General features: G+C 46.7%; 1 protein-coding gene across 2 annotated transcripts in view; it reads right to left on the reverse strand.

Annotated features, from left to right (window-relative positions):
* The window catches only part of ZC3H4 (zinc finger CCCH-type containing 4), a 748,106-nt gene that overhangs the window by 476,867 nt on the left and 258,113 nt on the right, over positions 1 to 13,126 (reverse strand). For both annotated transcript variants that reach the window (XM_069644536.1, XM_069644535.1), the window contains exon 4: positions 6,069 to 6,276. In XM_069644536.1, the coding sequence (XP_069500637.1) occupies positions 6,069 to 6,276 (208 nt within the window). The remainder of the gene's footprint in view (positions 1 to 6,068; positions 6,277 to 13,126) is intronic.

Genomic DNA, 13,126 nt, shown 5'->3' on the forward strand with positions numbered 1-13,126 from the left:
CTGCAGAAAGAGCTTGCACATGGCTGAAAGGCCTGCAATCGTGTCCTCTTCCAGGAAGACTCTGGTACTGACGGTGTCCCAATGACAACACAGAAAGATCAGGTCTTAAGAGACCATCATCGAAGTTTTCCGTCAGTTCACCGACAGCCCGGGCCGGAACAAGAGCTGAAGAAGTGACTGAAGATTGGTTGCGGAGGCTTGTCGGCAAGGACTGCGCAGAAGCCAATCGTCCAAATATGGCTATAAATGAATCCCATGAAGTCTGAGGAACGCAGCAATGACCAACAACATCTTTGTAAAGACATGCAGTGCTGAGCTGAGACCAAACGGAAGCATACGATACTGGAAGTGGTCCGTTCCCACGGAGAACCACAGATATTTTTGATGAGGACTCCAGATCAGAATATGCATTTAAGCATCCTGTAGGTCCACCACACTGAGCCAATCCCCCTTCCGGAAAGAGGACTTTATTTGGCAAGGCGTAATCATCTTGAATCTCTCTTGGGGTAGGAAGAGATTGAACTTGGAGAGGTCGAGGATAGTGCGCAGGGCAGCCTGGTTAGGTTGGGGCAATGTGAACAGACGGGATTAAAACCCATCCCCTTGCTCCCTGAGGGGAACAGGTTCCACTGCTCTGAGGTCTAGAAGCTTCTGTCTCTCGGCTCTGAGGGAGGGTGACCTAATCTGCTGGAGAGGAGGGTGGGAAGGTGGAGTACGGGGGAGGGGCAAGCGAAAGCACAACCGAGCAACTGACAAAACCCATCCGTCTTCGGTGATGGTCTGCCACGCCTCCAGATGTGACGAAATGCGTCCTCCCACCAGAGTATCGTGCAAGTGATTGAAAATATAATTTTGCTGTTTTATCGGCGGAGGGACAACCCGTTGTTGAGGAGGAGGCCGAGACTCAGTACACTTAGTTCCAAGAGTGGAAACCTCAGGGCTGACCCCAGTGAGAAAAGCACCAGAAGAACCGGGCCCAACTTTAGCCCCCAAGGGGGTATCCTCAGATGAAGATCCGGTCTTGGCAGCCACTTTACAGGGGTCCTCAGAGGATGCTCTGGTGCGCCTGTTAGATCCCTGGTAATAGAGCCGCTTCAGCCCCTCCCGGACCCAGAAGACCCTGGGAAGGAGTCCCCCGGCCGGGTTGCTCTGAAAAGGAACAAACTTACCGGCCTGTTAGGAAGAATTCTCATCTTATGGCTAATTTCCCTTACCTATAGAGTCCCCCAGCAGCTTTGCTGGATTTGAAGGGTTTGTTTTTTTCTCCTGCTAAGAGTGAGACTCTTTTTCCCACTCTTAGGCATTTTTGCTATGTGTGTTCTAGGCTATTTCTGTGTTTAATGCTTATGGAGTTTCTCTCCCCTCCATAGGAACCATCTTTATTCACATCTGTTACACAGCACCCTCTGTGCAGTGACACAGGGGTGTCGTAGCAATCCCCAAACATAGACTCCATACCCTGGGACTGACTACTGTCTCCCAGGGCATGTAAAGTCCCCACTGACTTTACTAGTCAATTTTTGTGAACTAAACCAGTACAACCCATCTTACTATGGAAGTACTGTAAAGGGTTAATAGTTTTTCCCTTATGTTCATTTTCAAGAGGGTACCGTACAGTCCCTCTCTCAAAATTTTCTGGCTGGTGGCAGTGGTTACTACCGAAAATATTCAACCGCAAATATTTTCCTATGGGATTTTCCCATTGTTCGAGGCTACCACTTTTTCTGACAGCCTCTAACATACCGCCGGTGTATTTTAATATTAACTTTACTCCGGTAGGTTTTATTTGCCAGAACTTTAATATAACTTCTTTCTCGTGTCTTTCTCTAAACTCCTAACCCAGGTCGGGGATCCTTTGTTCGTCCGTTTGGCGGGCTTGTGCCGAGAAGCACCCCTTTCGGTGCCACTGAGTCTGGGGTGGGTCCATTGTGTGGGAGGGAGAGTCGGACCCCTGGACAGGGTTGCCTCAGCAACCCATGTCGCACTCTATCCTGATAGGCTGGAGGGTCTCCTGCCAAGATGACCACTCCACTGTGTGAGTGACAGCTAGGCTGTATGAATGGGGATCTTTTGTACAAAAGCAGGGTCCTTAGGACTGGAAGAGCAAGACGTAACCACTGGAACTAAGAAGCCGAAGAGGAGAGAAGCCAAAAACATCTGCAACGACTGAACCACCGGTGATGCCCTGCTGCAGCGTCTCACCACTTTTCTCCACATGATGAGAGAAGATCTTCACCTGCAAGAGCCTTCTTCCCTTGAGCTGGTGGGGCCAACCAGTTTGCCAATCGCCTTCCCAGACCTGCCTTTGGTCGAATCTCCCGTACTCGGAGGCTGGACAGCCAGGCACCAGTCCACCCGGACCGCGATTTAAAGGAGCGTACCTTTTATTTGTCGGGCAGCACCACGGCTGGTTTCATCCCCGGGTAGTGCAGTAACTCGAACCTTCCTCCATGACGAGAGCCTCTCTTCCTCTGCTGGATCACCCGAACTGCAGGAACTACCAGGAACAACCGCCATCGCAGGAGCCACTTCTTCATTTTAAAGGTACATTGTTCCGCCAGGCAGCCCTTTCTTCGCGGTAGCACTAAAGGTGTTTTAAATCCTTTACCTACCTGTTGCGTTGGCCGCCCCTCTCTCTTAACATTGTCTTTCAACTTCTGCATCCACCTTTTCGAAATCGTTCACCAAAGACTTGACTGCAGCTACAAGAATATTTCGCCCCTGGGCCCTTGCCCTGTACCACTGACACTGGCACAGGCCTACTGACACTGGCTACATTTGTTAGACCTGCCTTCTTTAGATTGTTTCTCAACTAGAACTGTGTTGATGCCCCTACTTCTTATCTTCCCCTTTCTAAACCTTGTGAAATGCCATTTTGCTCAGTTTTCATTTAAGTATTGTCTATACTGATGCAGTGCCTTGCTTAAACTGGTTCTCAAACTTATGGGAAGTGTTGCTAGGGTGTGTAAGAAGCTACTCCTATATAACTTGTGCTTTCCCTCCCTTGTGAGAAATTGATAGAGTATCCCTTGTGTGTGGTTTTCACTGTGCCGTTTTGCTCAGTTTTCACTCTGGTTCACTTGGTCTACAATTTAACTAGGGAGTGTGTATATTTTTCCTCTTACTTATTTAAAGGGATAGTCCAGTAAAAAATGTTATTTAAAAAATAGATAGGCAACATTAAAAAAAAAAATACTAGCACTTTTTTTTTAAACTTCCTATGTAAAATTTTGAGCTAATCAAGCTCAAAATTCGCAAAAGCAAGCACATGGGCGCATCCATTTTGTGAAATGGATGCCCGCCTGTGCTGGCTTTTGCAGCACTAAGGAAGGAAAAGCCAGCCAGCTGTAGTAAACAAAAGCTACCGCTGGGTGGCTTTTCCTTCATTGGTGCTGTACGCGGAGGACGGGGACCGGAGACCAGAGCAGGAAAGCTGCAGCTGAATCTCGGTAAGTGCTATTTATTTTTTAAAAAAATAAGCACTAGCTGCGTTTTTTTTTCTAAGTTTTCTGGGCTGGAGGAGCCCGGAAAACTTAGAAATAAAACTTCAGCTTTAAAAACGTATTTATGTTTGCGGTCACTTTTGAAGCGACCGCAAACATAAATACAACGTTGTGTTTGAAAACGCTGCGGTTTTTCTTTCCAAGTTTCTCAGGCTCCTCCGGCTCGGAGAAACTCGGAAAGAAAAACCACAGCGTTTTCAAACACAACCGCTGTGTTTCTGCCTGCTGTGGCTATCACTTTGGGTCTCTGGTGGGAGCACCGGAGACCCAAGTGATAGCCACAGCAGGCAGAAACACAACGCGGTTGTGTTTCTGCCTAAATCTGCTTTCCCATTTGGGGCTCTCGGGCTCCCCACGGGGGGCCCCGAGAGCTCCAAATGGGAAGGCAGATTTAGGCAGAAACACTGCAGCATTTAGCATTTCCCATTTGGGGCTCTCGGGCTCCGCACGGGGGGTCCGAGAGCCCCAAATGGGAAATCAGATTTAGGCAGAAACACTGCAGCATTTAGCATTTCCCATTTGGGGCTCTCGGGCCCCCCGTGGGGAGCCCGAGAGCCCCAAATGGGAAATCAGCTGTAGGCAGAAACCCTGCGGCATATAAACACAACTGCGTTGTGTTTCTGCCTGCCTTGGCTTTCACTTTGGGTCTCCGGTGCTCCCCTAGGGGAGCACCGGAGACCCAAAGTGATAGCCACAGCAGGCAGAAACGCAACGCGGTTGTGTTTGAAAACGCTGCGTTTTTTCTTTCCGAGTTTCTCAGGCTCCTCCGAGCCAGAGGAGCCTGAGAAACTTGGAAAGAAAAACCGCAGCGTTTTCAAACACAACGTTGTATTTATGTTTGCGGTCGCTTCAAAAGCGACCGCAAACATAAATACAACGTTTTTAAAGCTGCGGTTTTATTTCTAAGTTTTCCGGGCTCCTCCAGTCCGGAAAGTGCTTTTTTTTTTTTTTTTTAAATAAATAGCACTTGCCGAGATTCAGCTGCAGCTTTCCTGCTCTGGTCTCCGGTCCGCGTCCTCCGAGTCCCGGCACCAATGAAGGAAAAGCCACCCAGCGGTAGCTTTTGTTTACTACAGCTGGCTCGCTTTTCCTTCATTAGTGCCGCAAAAGCAAAAGCCAGCACAGGCGGGCATCCATTTCACAAAATGGATGCGCCCATGTGCTTGCTTTTGCGAATTTTGAGCTTGAATAGCTCAAAATTTTACATAGGAAGTTTAAAAAAAAAAAGTGCTAGTATTTTTTTTTTTAATGTTGCCTATCTATTTTTTAAATAAAAATGTTTACTGGACTATCCCTTTAACTTACTTTAAGAACTGTGATAGATGTGTTTAACTGGAAGTGTATAAAATAAATATATATCTACTTTTTAATACAAAGCTTTGGTCAGTGTTTCCTTGTGCCATAGTACTGTAGGCCTATTGTGTAAACCCTGAATACTGCTCATCTCCCTCTTGAGATAAGTCTGAATGCTCAGCCACAGCTACCAACTAAATCTTTGTGGTACAGACTGATACCAAAGGGGATTTATTGCTCTCACCTGTAGTCCTAATCTTGTGTAGTGCTCCCTAAGGGAACTGCACAGGATTCTGCCTAACTCGGCCGTCTCCTTTTTTCTTCAATGAAGAGCTGTAAATGAGGAGGAAGAACGGGTTGAAACACTTCCTTCCACCTGACAAGCCGGTGTTGGAGGGCTTGGACGGAGAGGGAGTCGCAGTAGAAACACTCATCGCAATAGTGTTCCGGGCCTAGGCACTCGAAGCAAAGAGAGTGGGGATCCGCCCTCACGAAGCAACACTTGCAGAATGAACAGGCACAAATCCAAGACGCTCCAGCATAGACGGAAGAAGAGATGACCGTGGAACCGGAGCAGGATTAAAGGACAAGGGAACAAAAATAAAAATATTCCCTGTGATGTTAGTGCGTCCGACCCAGACCGCATGGAGAAAAGAACTGAAGGGCGATGCGTGGGGCAGAGCGCAGGAAGGCGGCGCTGCGGTCACGTGCCGTAACCGTGTAAAAATAAAAAGGACAAAAAAGTAAATTTGTTGATGCTTTTAAAAAGTGCTCCGGGCCCGTCCAGATGAACATAATGTTCCACAAGTATGGAGGAAAGGGGACGGTACGTAGTAGTAATGTACATTAATGTCAATCTTAGGACATCCTCCTTTCTGCACCCCTCACCACTTTCTCACTCCTCAGTTACCCTCTTCACTCATAATTCTTCATTCTTGTTAGTAACATCTCAGTCAAATTTACAGGAATAAGAATGAAAACAGATGCGGGAGGAAGATGGCCGAGGGTTGAAAAGAAGGCGTAAGGAGGAGAAACTAGACTGTGCTAAAGTAAACGCTGCTGGTGCGCGGACATCGCAATTGACAAGTCTTGATCAATGTAAACTTTCGAGGTTTCGGAAACTCAGAATAACAGCAGTACCAGTAGGATACTTGGGCAAAGAGGAATATTTTTTTCTCTTTGAGGAAATGGTTAAGCAAAACAGTTTAGGTTTATGTTGTTAATGCAATAAAAAAACAAACGTTTGTGGATGTGGACAAAATAAAACAGTACCTCGTCCTCGGTTCGTGCCCTCTTTTGCTCTCCTGTACTGATTAAGCTCCTTAGTGAAGTCATCATAATCTTCCTTGTCCATCTGTTCATCATCTTCCCCATCATAATGGTCGTTTTCATACTCATCGTACAAGTAGCTCTTGTCAATTTTGGAGTACGCCTTCTTTGGTAAAGGAGCACTGTGCGGTGGTGAATACTGTGGATGGGGCTTTTAAAAAAGATTAAAGATAACAATGGCCTGATTTGCATGAAAGAAAATACGGTCAAATACAGGTTTACACTGTCACGAATTAAAGTATGTCTAGGCAGCTTGTCTGTCTGTAATGAGCAGTACCAGGAAACCTGAAAAGGTTACATTTTAAAGTGGCAAACCAGACACCTACACAGCCATGTGATATCCTTGTAGTAATGGAGATTAAAGTTCAAATATTTCAGCGTTTAGGAGATAATATTAATTTACTTTTTTTTTCTTTTTTTCTCAGAAAGGAACCAAACCAATTGCAATACCGTGAAGCAAATTAAAGTGAAATCCCGCCAAATATAGGAACAGTCTAGACAAATCAAATATTCCACATTTTACATTAAAAACACACTTCCCTGAACACACTTAAGACTTAAGGGTACCCATTTAGATAGAAAGAAAACAATGGATGTTGGCTTTTGTGTAGGCACGGGATAGGCATTTGCAAGCCACTGCCATAATGGTACAACCTGGCCATAAAATGGTGTCATTACCTGGGCATATGACAGCACTGTCTGGCAAATGCCTCCCTAATACCCATACACATGCCACAACTGTTGACTTTGACAATGCTTATTTTTAACAGGACTTCAGTGGTGAAAGGAATCAAGATAAATCAAATGGTTGAAGGCACAGTTGTTTAAGGAATTTTGTTTTATACCAGTGGTACATTTATGGCTGCAATGGAGCCATTAACTCCAAGCAGATTGCTAAGAAATAACACTGGGATGCCATAGTTTTATGTTACAGCTTGATAGAGCTAGCTCCAATGCATCCTGCAGTATGTGCTTTGGGTGGGGCAACTGAGGGCTGAAATCGAAAGAGATTAACATAAACAGTCAATTGGTTGGCACATAACCAAGCACCACCACAAGCTGTGTATTACTCCTCACAGGTCATCCCCTTCTAGCTATACGCTAATGCTTAATGCGTAAGAGCGACCTAATAGCCAAACGAGTGAGTAGGGAGCTGAGAAAGGGGAAAAAGAACAAGTTACTTACCAACTGGTAACGTTCTTTCGATTGGATGTTCCTCCAACGTATTCCTCATCTTAGATGTATTCCATCCAGCTTTAGCTGCTACGGAAACATTTTCTCAGCAGAGGGCGATGGTCCCTCGAAGACCCCTGTCGAGGGTGACGTCATCGCATATACAAGTAGCACGTGAAGCGGCCGTTGGCCTCAGTTCTTTTTTTTCCCCCTCACTCTTGTTCTACTATGTAGATTGAGCCGGTAGTCAGCTATCAGCCTTGCGAGAGTTGAAGTGGCAATAACCTGGAAAAATCTACAGAGGGGTAGGGTGGGAGGGCGATGAGGAATACTTTGGAGGAACATCCAATCGAAAGAACGTTACCAGTTGGTAAGTAACTTGTTCTTCGAGTGGATTGTGTCCTCCAACATATTCCTCATCTTATATAGATTACCAAAGCAATATGGACAATTCTCTGGAGGAGGGAGTAGATTTTTGTATACCCTTAAATGGCTGAATATAGTACTGCTTTACCAAAATTCAGCTCGTTAGACTGGGAATCATCCAGACTATAGAATTTTTGGAAAAGTATGCAGCGAAGACCAAGTTGCTACTTCACAAATGGATTTTATGGGAACACCACTTTGAAGGGCTGTCGAAGAGGCGATGCCTCTGGTGGAATGGGCCCTCAAGTATTCTGGTGGATCTTTTTCTGCTCATCTGTAGCATTCTGAAATGCAAAGCACAATCTAACGTGATATGGTTTGTTTTGACACCGATTGACCCAATTTCCTTCTGGTGTAGCCAATGAAAAGTTGATTATCCACTCTAAGCTTGGAAAGCCTAGAAATTTAAAAGCTTAGAGCTCTTCTAGGGTCCATTCTGTGCAATCTTTCCTCCTCCTTACTAGGATGAGGTGGAGGGTAGAATGCGGGTAGAACAATTTTCTGATTTAAATGAAAATCGGACACAACTTTAGGTAAAAATTAGGGTTTAACCCTTAATACCACTTTGTCCCTATGGAACACAGTATAGGGTGGCCCAGAAGACAGTGCCTGCAATTCGCTCACTCTTCTTGCAGATGTTAAAGCAAGGGTTCAAAAGGGGCAAACATTAAGAATTTTAGAACCAGATTAAGATCCCAAATTGGTACTTGGAAAGGATAAGGAGGAAACACATTGGCGAGTCCTTTTCAGAATTGTACTAGTAAAGGAATTTTGAAATCGGAGCATTCTTCCGACGAGCCCTTGAAGATGGAAAGCGCTGCAAGATGACCTTTAATGGTCCCAACATTTAGACCTCTATGTGCTAGGGACAAGAGGAAGGACAGTACTTCCAGAATAGAACATAGAAAAGGATCAACATTCTTTTCTCTGCAGCAGTTGCAAAACGTTTTCCAATGGCAACAGTATAGAGATTTTGTTGCTGGTCTTCTTGCAGAAAGCAACACCTCCATGACGTAATCTGGAAGGTTCCAATCCTTGTAGCTCAGCCTTTCAGATACCAAGCGTGAAGGTTGAGAATCTTGACCTCTGCATGGAGGACCTGACCTTCCATTTGTGAGAGAAGGTCCTCTCTCTGAGGAAGACGTACTGGGGGACAGATGGACATGTCTAGAAGGTCCGGGTACCACGTTCTCCTGGCCCAACCCGGTGCAATTGGGATCATGCGGTTTCCGAACCGTCTCAGCCTCCTGATGACCTGAAGAATGACAGGAATCGGAGGGAACGCGTATAATAGTGGGAAGTTCCACTCCACCACAAACGCGTCCCGTAGGGCTCCTCTCTGGGAGAATTCCCTTGAGCAATACCTTTTGCACTTCCGGTTGATTCCAGTCGCAAATAGGTCTACTTGAGGGGTTCCTCAAAGGGCAAAGATCTCTTGAATGACTTCCTGTGCCAGTTGCCACTCGTGGGACACCATGCTCTGCCTGCTCAGAGCATCCGCCGTCATATTCTCCTCCCCAGCTAGATGAACTGCGGTTAATGAGATTCTTAAATTGCCCAATACCAGAGCTGCATTGCCTCTCTGCACAGAGGTAGTGACCCTACACCTCCTCCTTTGTTTAGATAATGAATGGCCACTGTGTTGTCTGTCATTATCAAGACATTTTTTCCTCTGACAGATGGTAGAAAAGCCTTCAGCGCTAGTCTGATTGCTCTCAGCTCTAAAAGGTTGATGTGTAGTTTGGACTCCGATGGAGACCAGCGACCGCTGATTGTCAGATCGTTGGCATGAGCTCCCCACCCCATGAATGAGGCGTCCGTCACTACTGTAATCTCCGGCCATGGTTGCCAAAATGCTCTCCTTTTAGGATATTCTCTGTGCAAGTCCACCACAGAAGATCCTGCCAAACTTTGTTCGGAACCTGAAGAAAATCCGTCATTTGACCTGAGAACTGGGACCATTGAGTCTTTAGAGCCCATTGAAGGAATCTCATCCTCAGGCGTGCCTCTGGCACTAGGAAGATGCAGGACGCCATGAGGCTGGGTAACCTTAAGAAGTCGTTGGCCTGGAGATTTTGGGCATTTTGGAATTTGGAAAAAGCATCTGAAGAATGTCTTGAGCCCTCGACTTGGGAGGTGAGCTCTTTCCCAAGGATGTGTCTAATACAGCCCCTATGTATTGGAGCTGTTGGGAAGGTGTCATTTGTGACTTCTTGAAATTGAGGGAGAAGCCCAGTTTGTGGAGGAAGTGGCAGGTGACTTTCAGATGATCCAGTGCTTGTTCGGCAGAATGTGCCCTGATCAACCAATCGTCCAGGTATGGGTAGACGTGAATCCCCCTCTCCTGAGGTGCACTGTCACCACTATCATTAGCTTGGTGAAGACCCTCGGGGCGGAGGTCAATCCGAATGGCAGGACTCGAAACTGATAGTGTGAGTCGCAAACTAGGAAACCTCAGGTATTTTCTGTGCTTTAGATGAATTGGCACATGAAAACAAGCATCCTGGAGGTTCAATGACACCAACCAATCCTGAAGTTGAAGGGCCTGAAGGATCCGAGAAAGAGTGACCATCTTGAACTTGTCCTTCCTGAGGAACTTGTTCAAGTTTCTTAAGTCCAAGATGGGTCTCAGTCCTCCGTCCTTTTTGGGAATCAAAAAATACGGGGAGAAACATCCCTTGTTCCTCTCCGCTACAGGTACTGGCTCTATAGCACCTTTCTCCAGCAGGGTTAGAACTTCCTGTTGTAGGAGCGGGTCTGAAAACTTCAAAGGGTGTCTCTCTGGTGCATTGTTTTGAGGTTGTGTTTGAAAACGGAGGCAGTAACCTTCGGCTATTATTTCTAGAGCCCAAACATCTGAAGCAATGGCTTGCCATTCTTGCAGATGCTGTGACAGCCTGCCTCCCACAGGTGTCTTGTGATGCAAGTCCTCAAAGTGGTTTTGTGGCGGTTGCTGCGGCCGCTGATGGCAAAGAGGCTGCAGCTGGAGCTGGCTTTGCACGTTTTCCTCGTCCACCGTGTCTCTGGCCCCTTTGACTGGCCATTCCTCTCGACTTTCCATATGAGGAGTAGTAACGATAGCATCGTCCCCTCCAAGATTGTTCTGGCGCACGAAAAGGCTGAGGTTGCCTAATAGCAGCTCGTAAGAATTGGCCGCTGCTTTTGAGGTCTGCAACCTCTCAAGGCTCTCGTCAGCCTTGCTGCCAAAAAGGTGAGACCCGTCAAAGGACATCTTCAGAAGGCGGTTCTGGATTTCTGGTGCGAAACCAGACTTCCGTAACCACTCAGATCTGCATATTACCGTGCTAGTACCCATGGACCTGCTCACACTATTTGCAGTGTCCAATCCAGATTGAAGGGATTCCTGCCTCCTTTCCATCTCTAACAATGGCTAGGAATCCTTCCCTTTCATCCCCTTCTAGTATGTGCTCCGCCGCCATTGCAATGCACTCCCACAGAGTGTACGAAAACTTTGCCAAGGCACATGTGGAGTTGGCTGATTTTAACGCCATACTCCCAACTGAAAATAATTTGCGTGCCCAGCCATCCAAACGCTCATCGTCCCTGTCCGGAGGGATTGAAGGGTACGCCATTTTATTTGAAGCCGTGGCTGCCTGGACCACCAGACTCTTGGGAGTGGGATGTTTAGACAGATAGCCAGGGTCGTTACTGGCAGGACGGTATTTTGAAGTAAGGGATTTATTCACTGGAGGAATAGAATCCGGAGTCTCGGTGGGACCATGGTCCAATATATCGATCAAATCATCCTGGATGAAATGGGTTGGTGGTCTAGCCCATCCTAAATAATCGACCACTTTTGTAATTAGTTGATGGTATGAAGGACTGGCGCATGCTCCCCTGGTTCTGGCCTGCCAAAATCAGTTTCAGGAGATTTGCATTATGTAAGCATTCTACCAGGTCCCTCATCCTGCTTTCTTCAGAAGAACAAGTTACTTTCTTACCTGGTAACGTTCTTTCGATGGGATGGTCCGACGACGTATTCCATATCTATGACAGGTAATGTCCACAGCTGTGCTGCTTTGGAAAATCTTTGGCGTCTGCGTCCTGCTTCGATGACGTCGATGCGCCGTCCCCGAGGACCTCTTCCGACGGTCGACGTCACCCGATGTGATAAGTAGGACGTAGGACGCACGACGCCCATAGCCTCAGTTATAGTTTTTTCCCCCAGAACGTGTGCCACGAGTTTTCTGCCAGTCAGACACACAAGGCCTTGCGGAACACAAGCTGCAATCGCAAAAGAAATTCTGCAGCGGGGAAGGTAGGGAGGGAGCGATATGGAATACATCGTCAGACCATCCCATCGAAAGAACGTTACCAGGTAAGAAAGTAACTTGTTCTTCGAGGGGATTGGGTCCTCCGACGTATTCCATATCTATGACAGACTCCCAAAGCAGTACCAAGCAAGGAGGTGGGAAAGAATTTAGAATACAAATTTAGCATGCCCAATCAAATTGCGGAATAAAGAACTGCCTTGCCAAAGGCCAGATCTTGCCCTCTGATGGAATCAAGGAAATAGTGACGTACAAAAGTATGTACTGAAGCCCAGGTGGCTGCATCACAGATGTGACGAATAAAAACTCCCCTCTGCAGGGCAGTAGACGTAGCCACTCCTCTGGTAGAATGGGCCCGCAAGCCAGCCGGAGGGTCCTTACCCGCCAAGCAGTAACACTCGGAGATAGCTAAAATAATCCAACGAGACAAAGTCTGTTTGGTCACAGCTTGTCCCAAATGCTTTCCAGCGTAACCAATGAAAAGTTGATCGTCCACTCTGACCCGGGACATGTGCGAGATATAAAAGCTCAACGCTCTCCTAGGATCAAGCCTATGGAGCCTCTCCTCTTCCTTACCAGGATGTGGAGGAGGATAGAATGCCGGAAGAACAACCTTCTGGCTCAAATGAAATTCCGAAACCACCTTCGGAAGAAAAGCAGGACGAACTCCAAGGACAACCCTGTCCTTGTGAAACACTGTGAAGGGTGGCTTAACTGAAAGTGCCTGTAACTCACTCACTCTGCGAGCGGAAGTAGCCGCAACCAAAAACACAGTTTTCAGAGTCAACAGCCTCAAAGGACACGAATGTAAAGGCTCAAACGGAGCACCCATAAGAAACTTAAGAACAAGGTTCAAATCCCAACCTGGTACCAAAAAAGGTGACGGAGGGAACACATTAGTGAGCCCTTTCAAAAACTGCAAAATTAAAGGAATCTTAAAATAGGAACATTCTTCAGACGAGCGCTTAAATATGGACAGCGCCACCAGGTAACCTTTAATGGTCCCCACTTGCAAGCCCCTGTGGGCCAAAGAAAGCAAAAAAGACAAAACCATGGGAATGTCGCATTCAAAAGGATCCACATTCTGAACTCTGCACCAGTCGCAGAACT

The sequence above is a fragment of the Ambystoma mexicanum genome, chromosome 2p (genome assembly GCF_040938575.1).
Source record: "Ambystoma mexicanum isolate Mex_15411 chromosome 2p, UKY_AmexF1_1, whole genome shotgun sequence".
NCBI lineage: Eukaryota > Metazoa > Chordata > Amphibia > Caudata > Ambystomatidae > Ambystoma > Ambystoma mexicanum.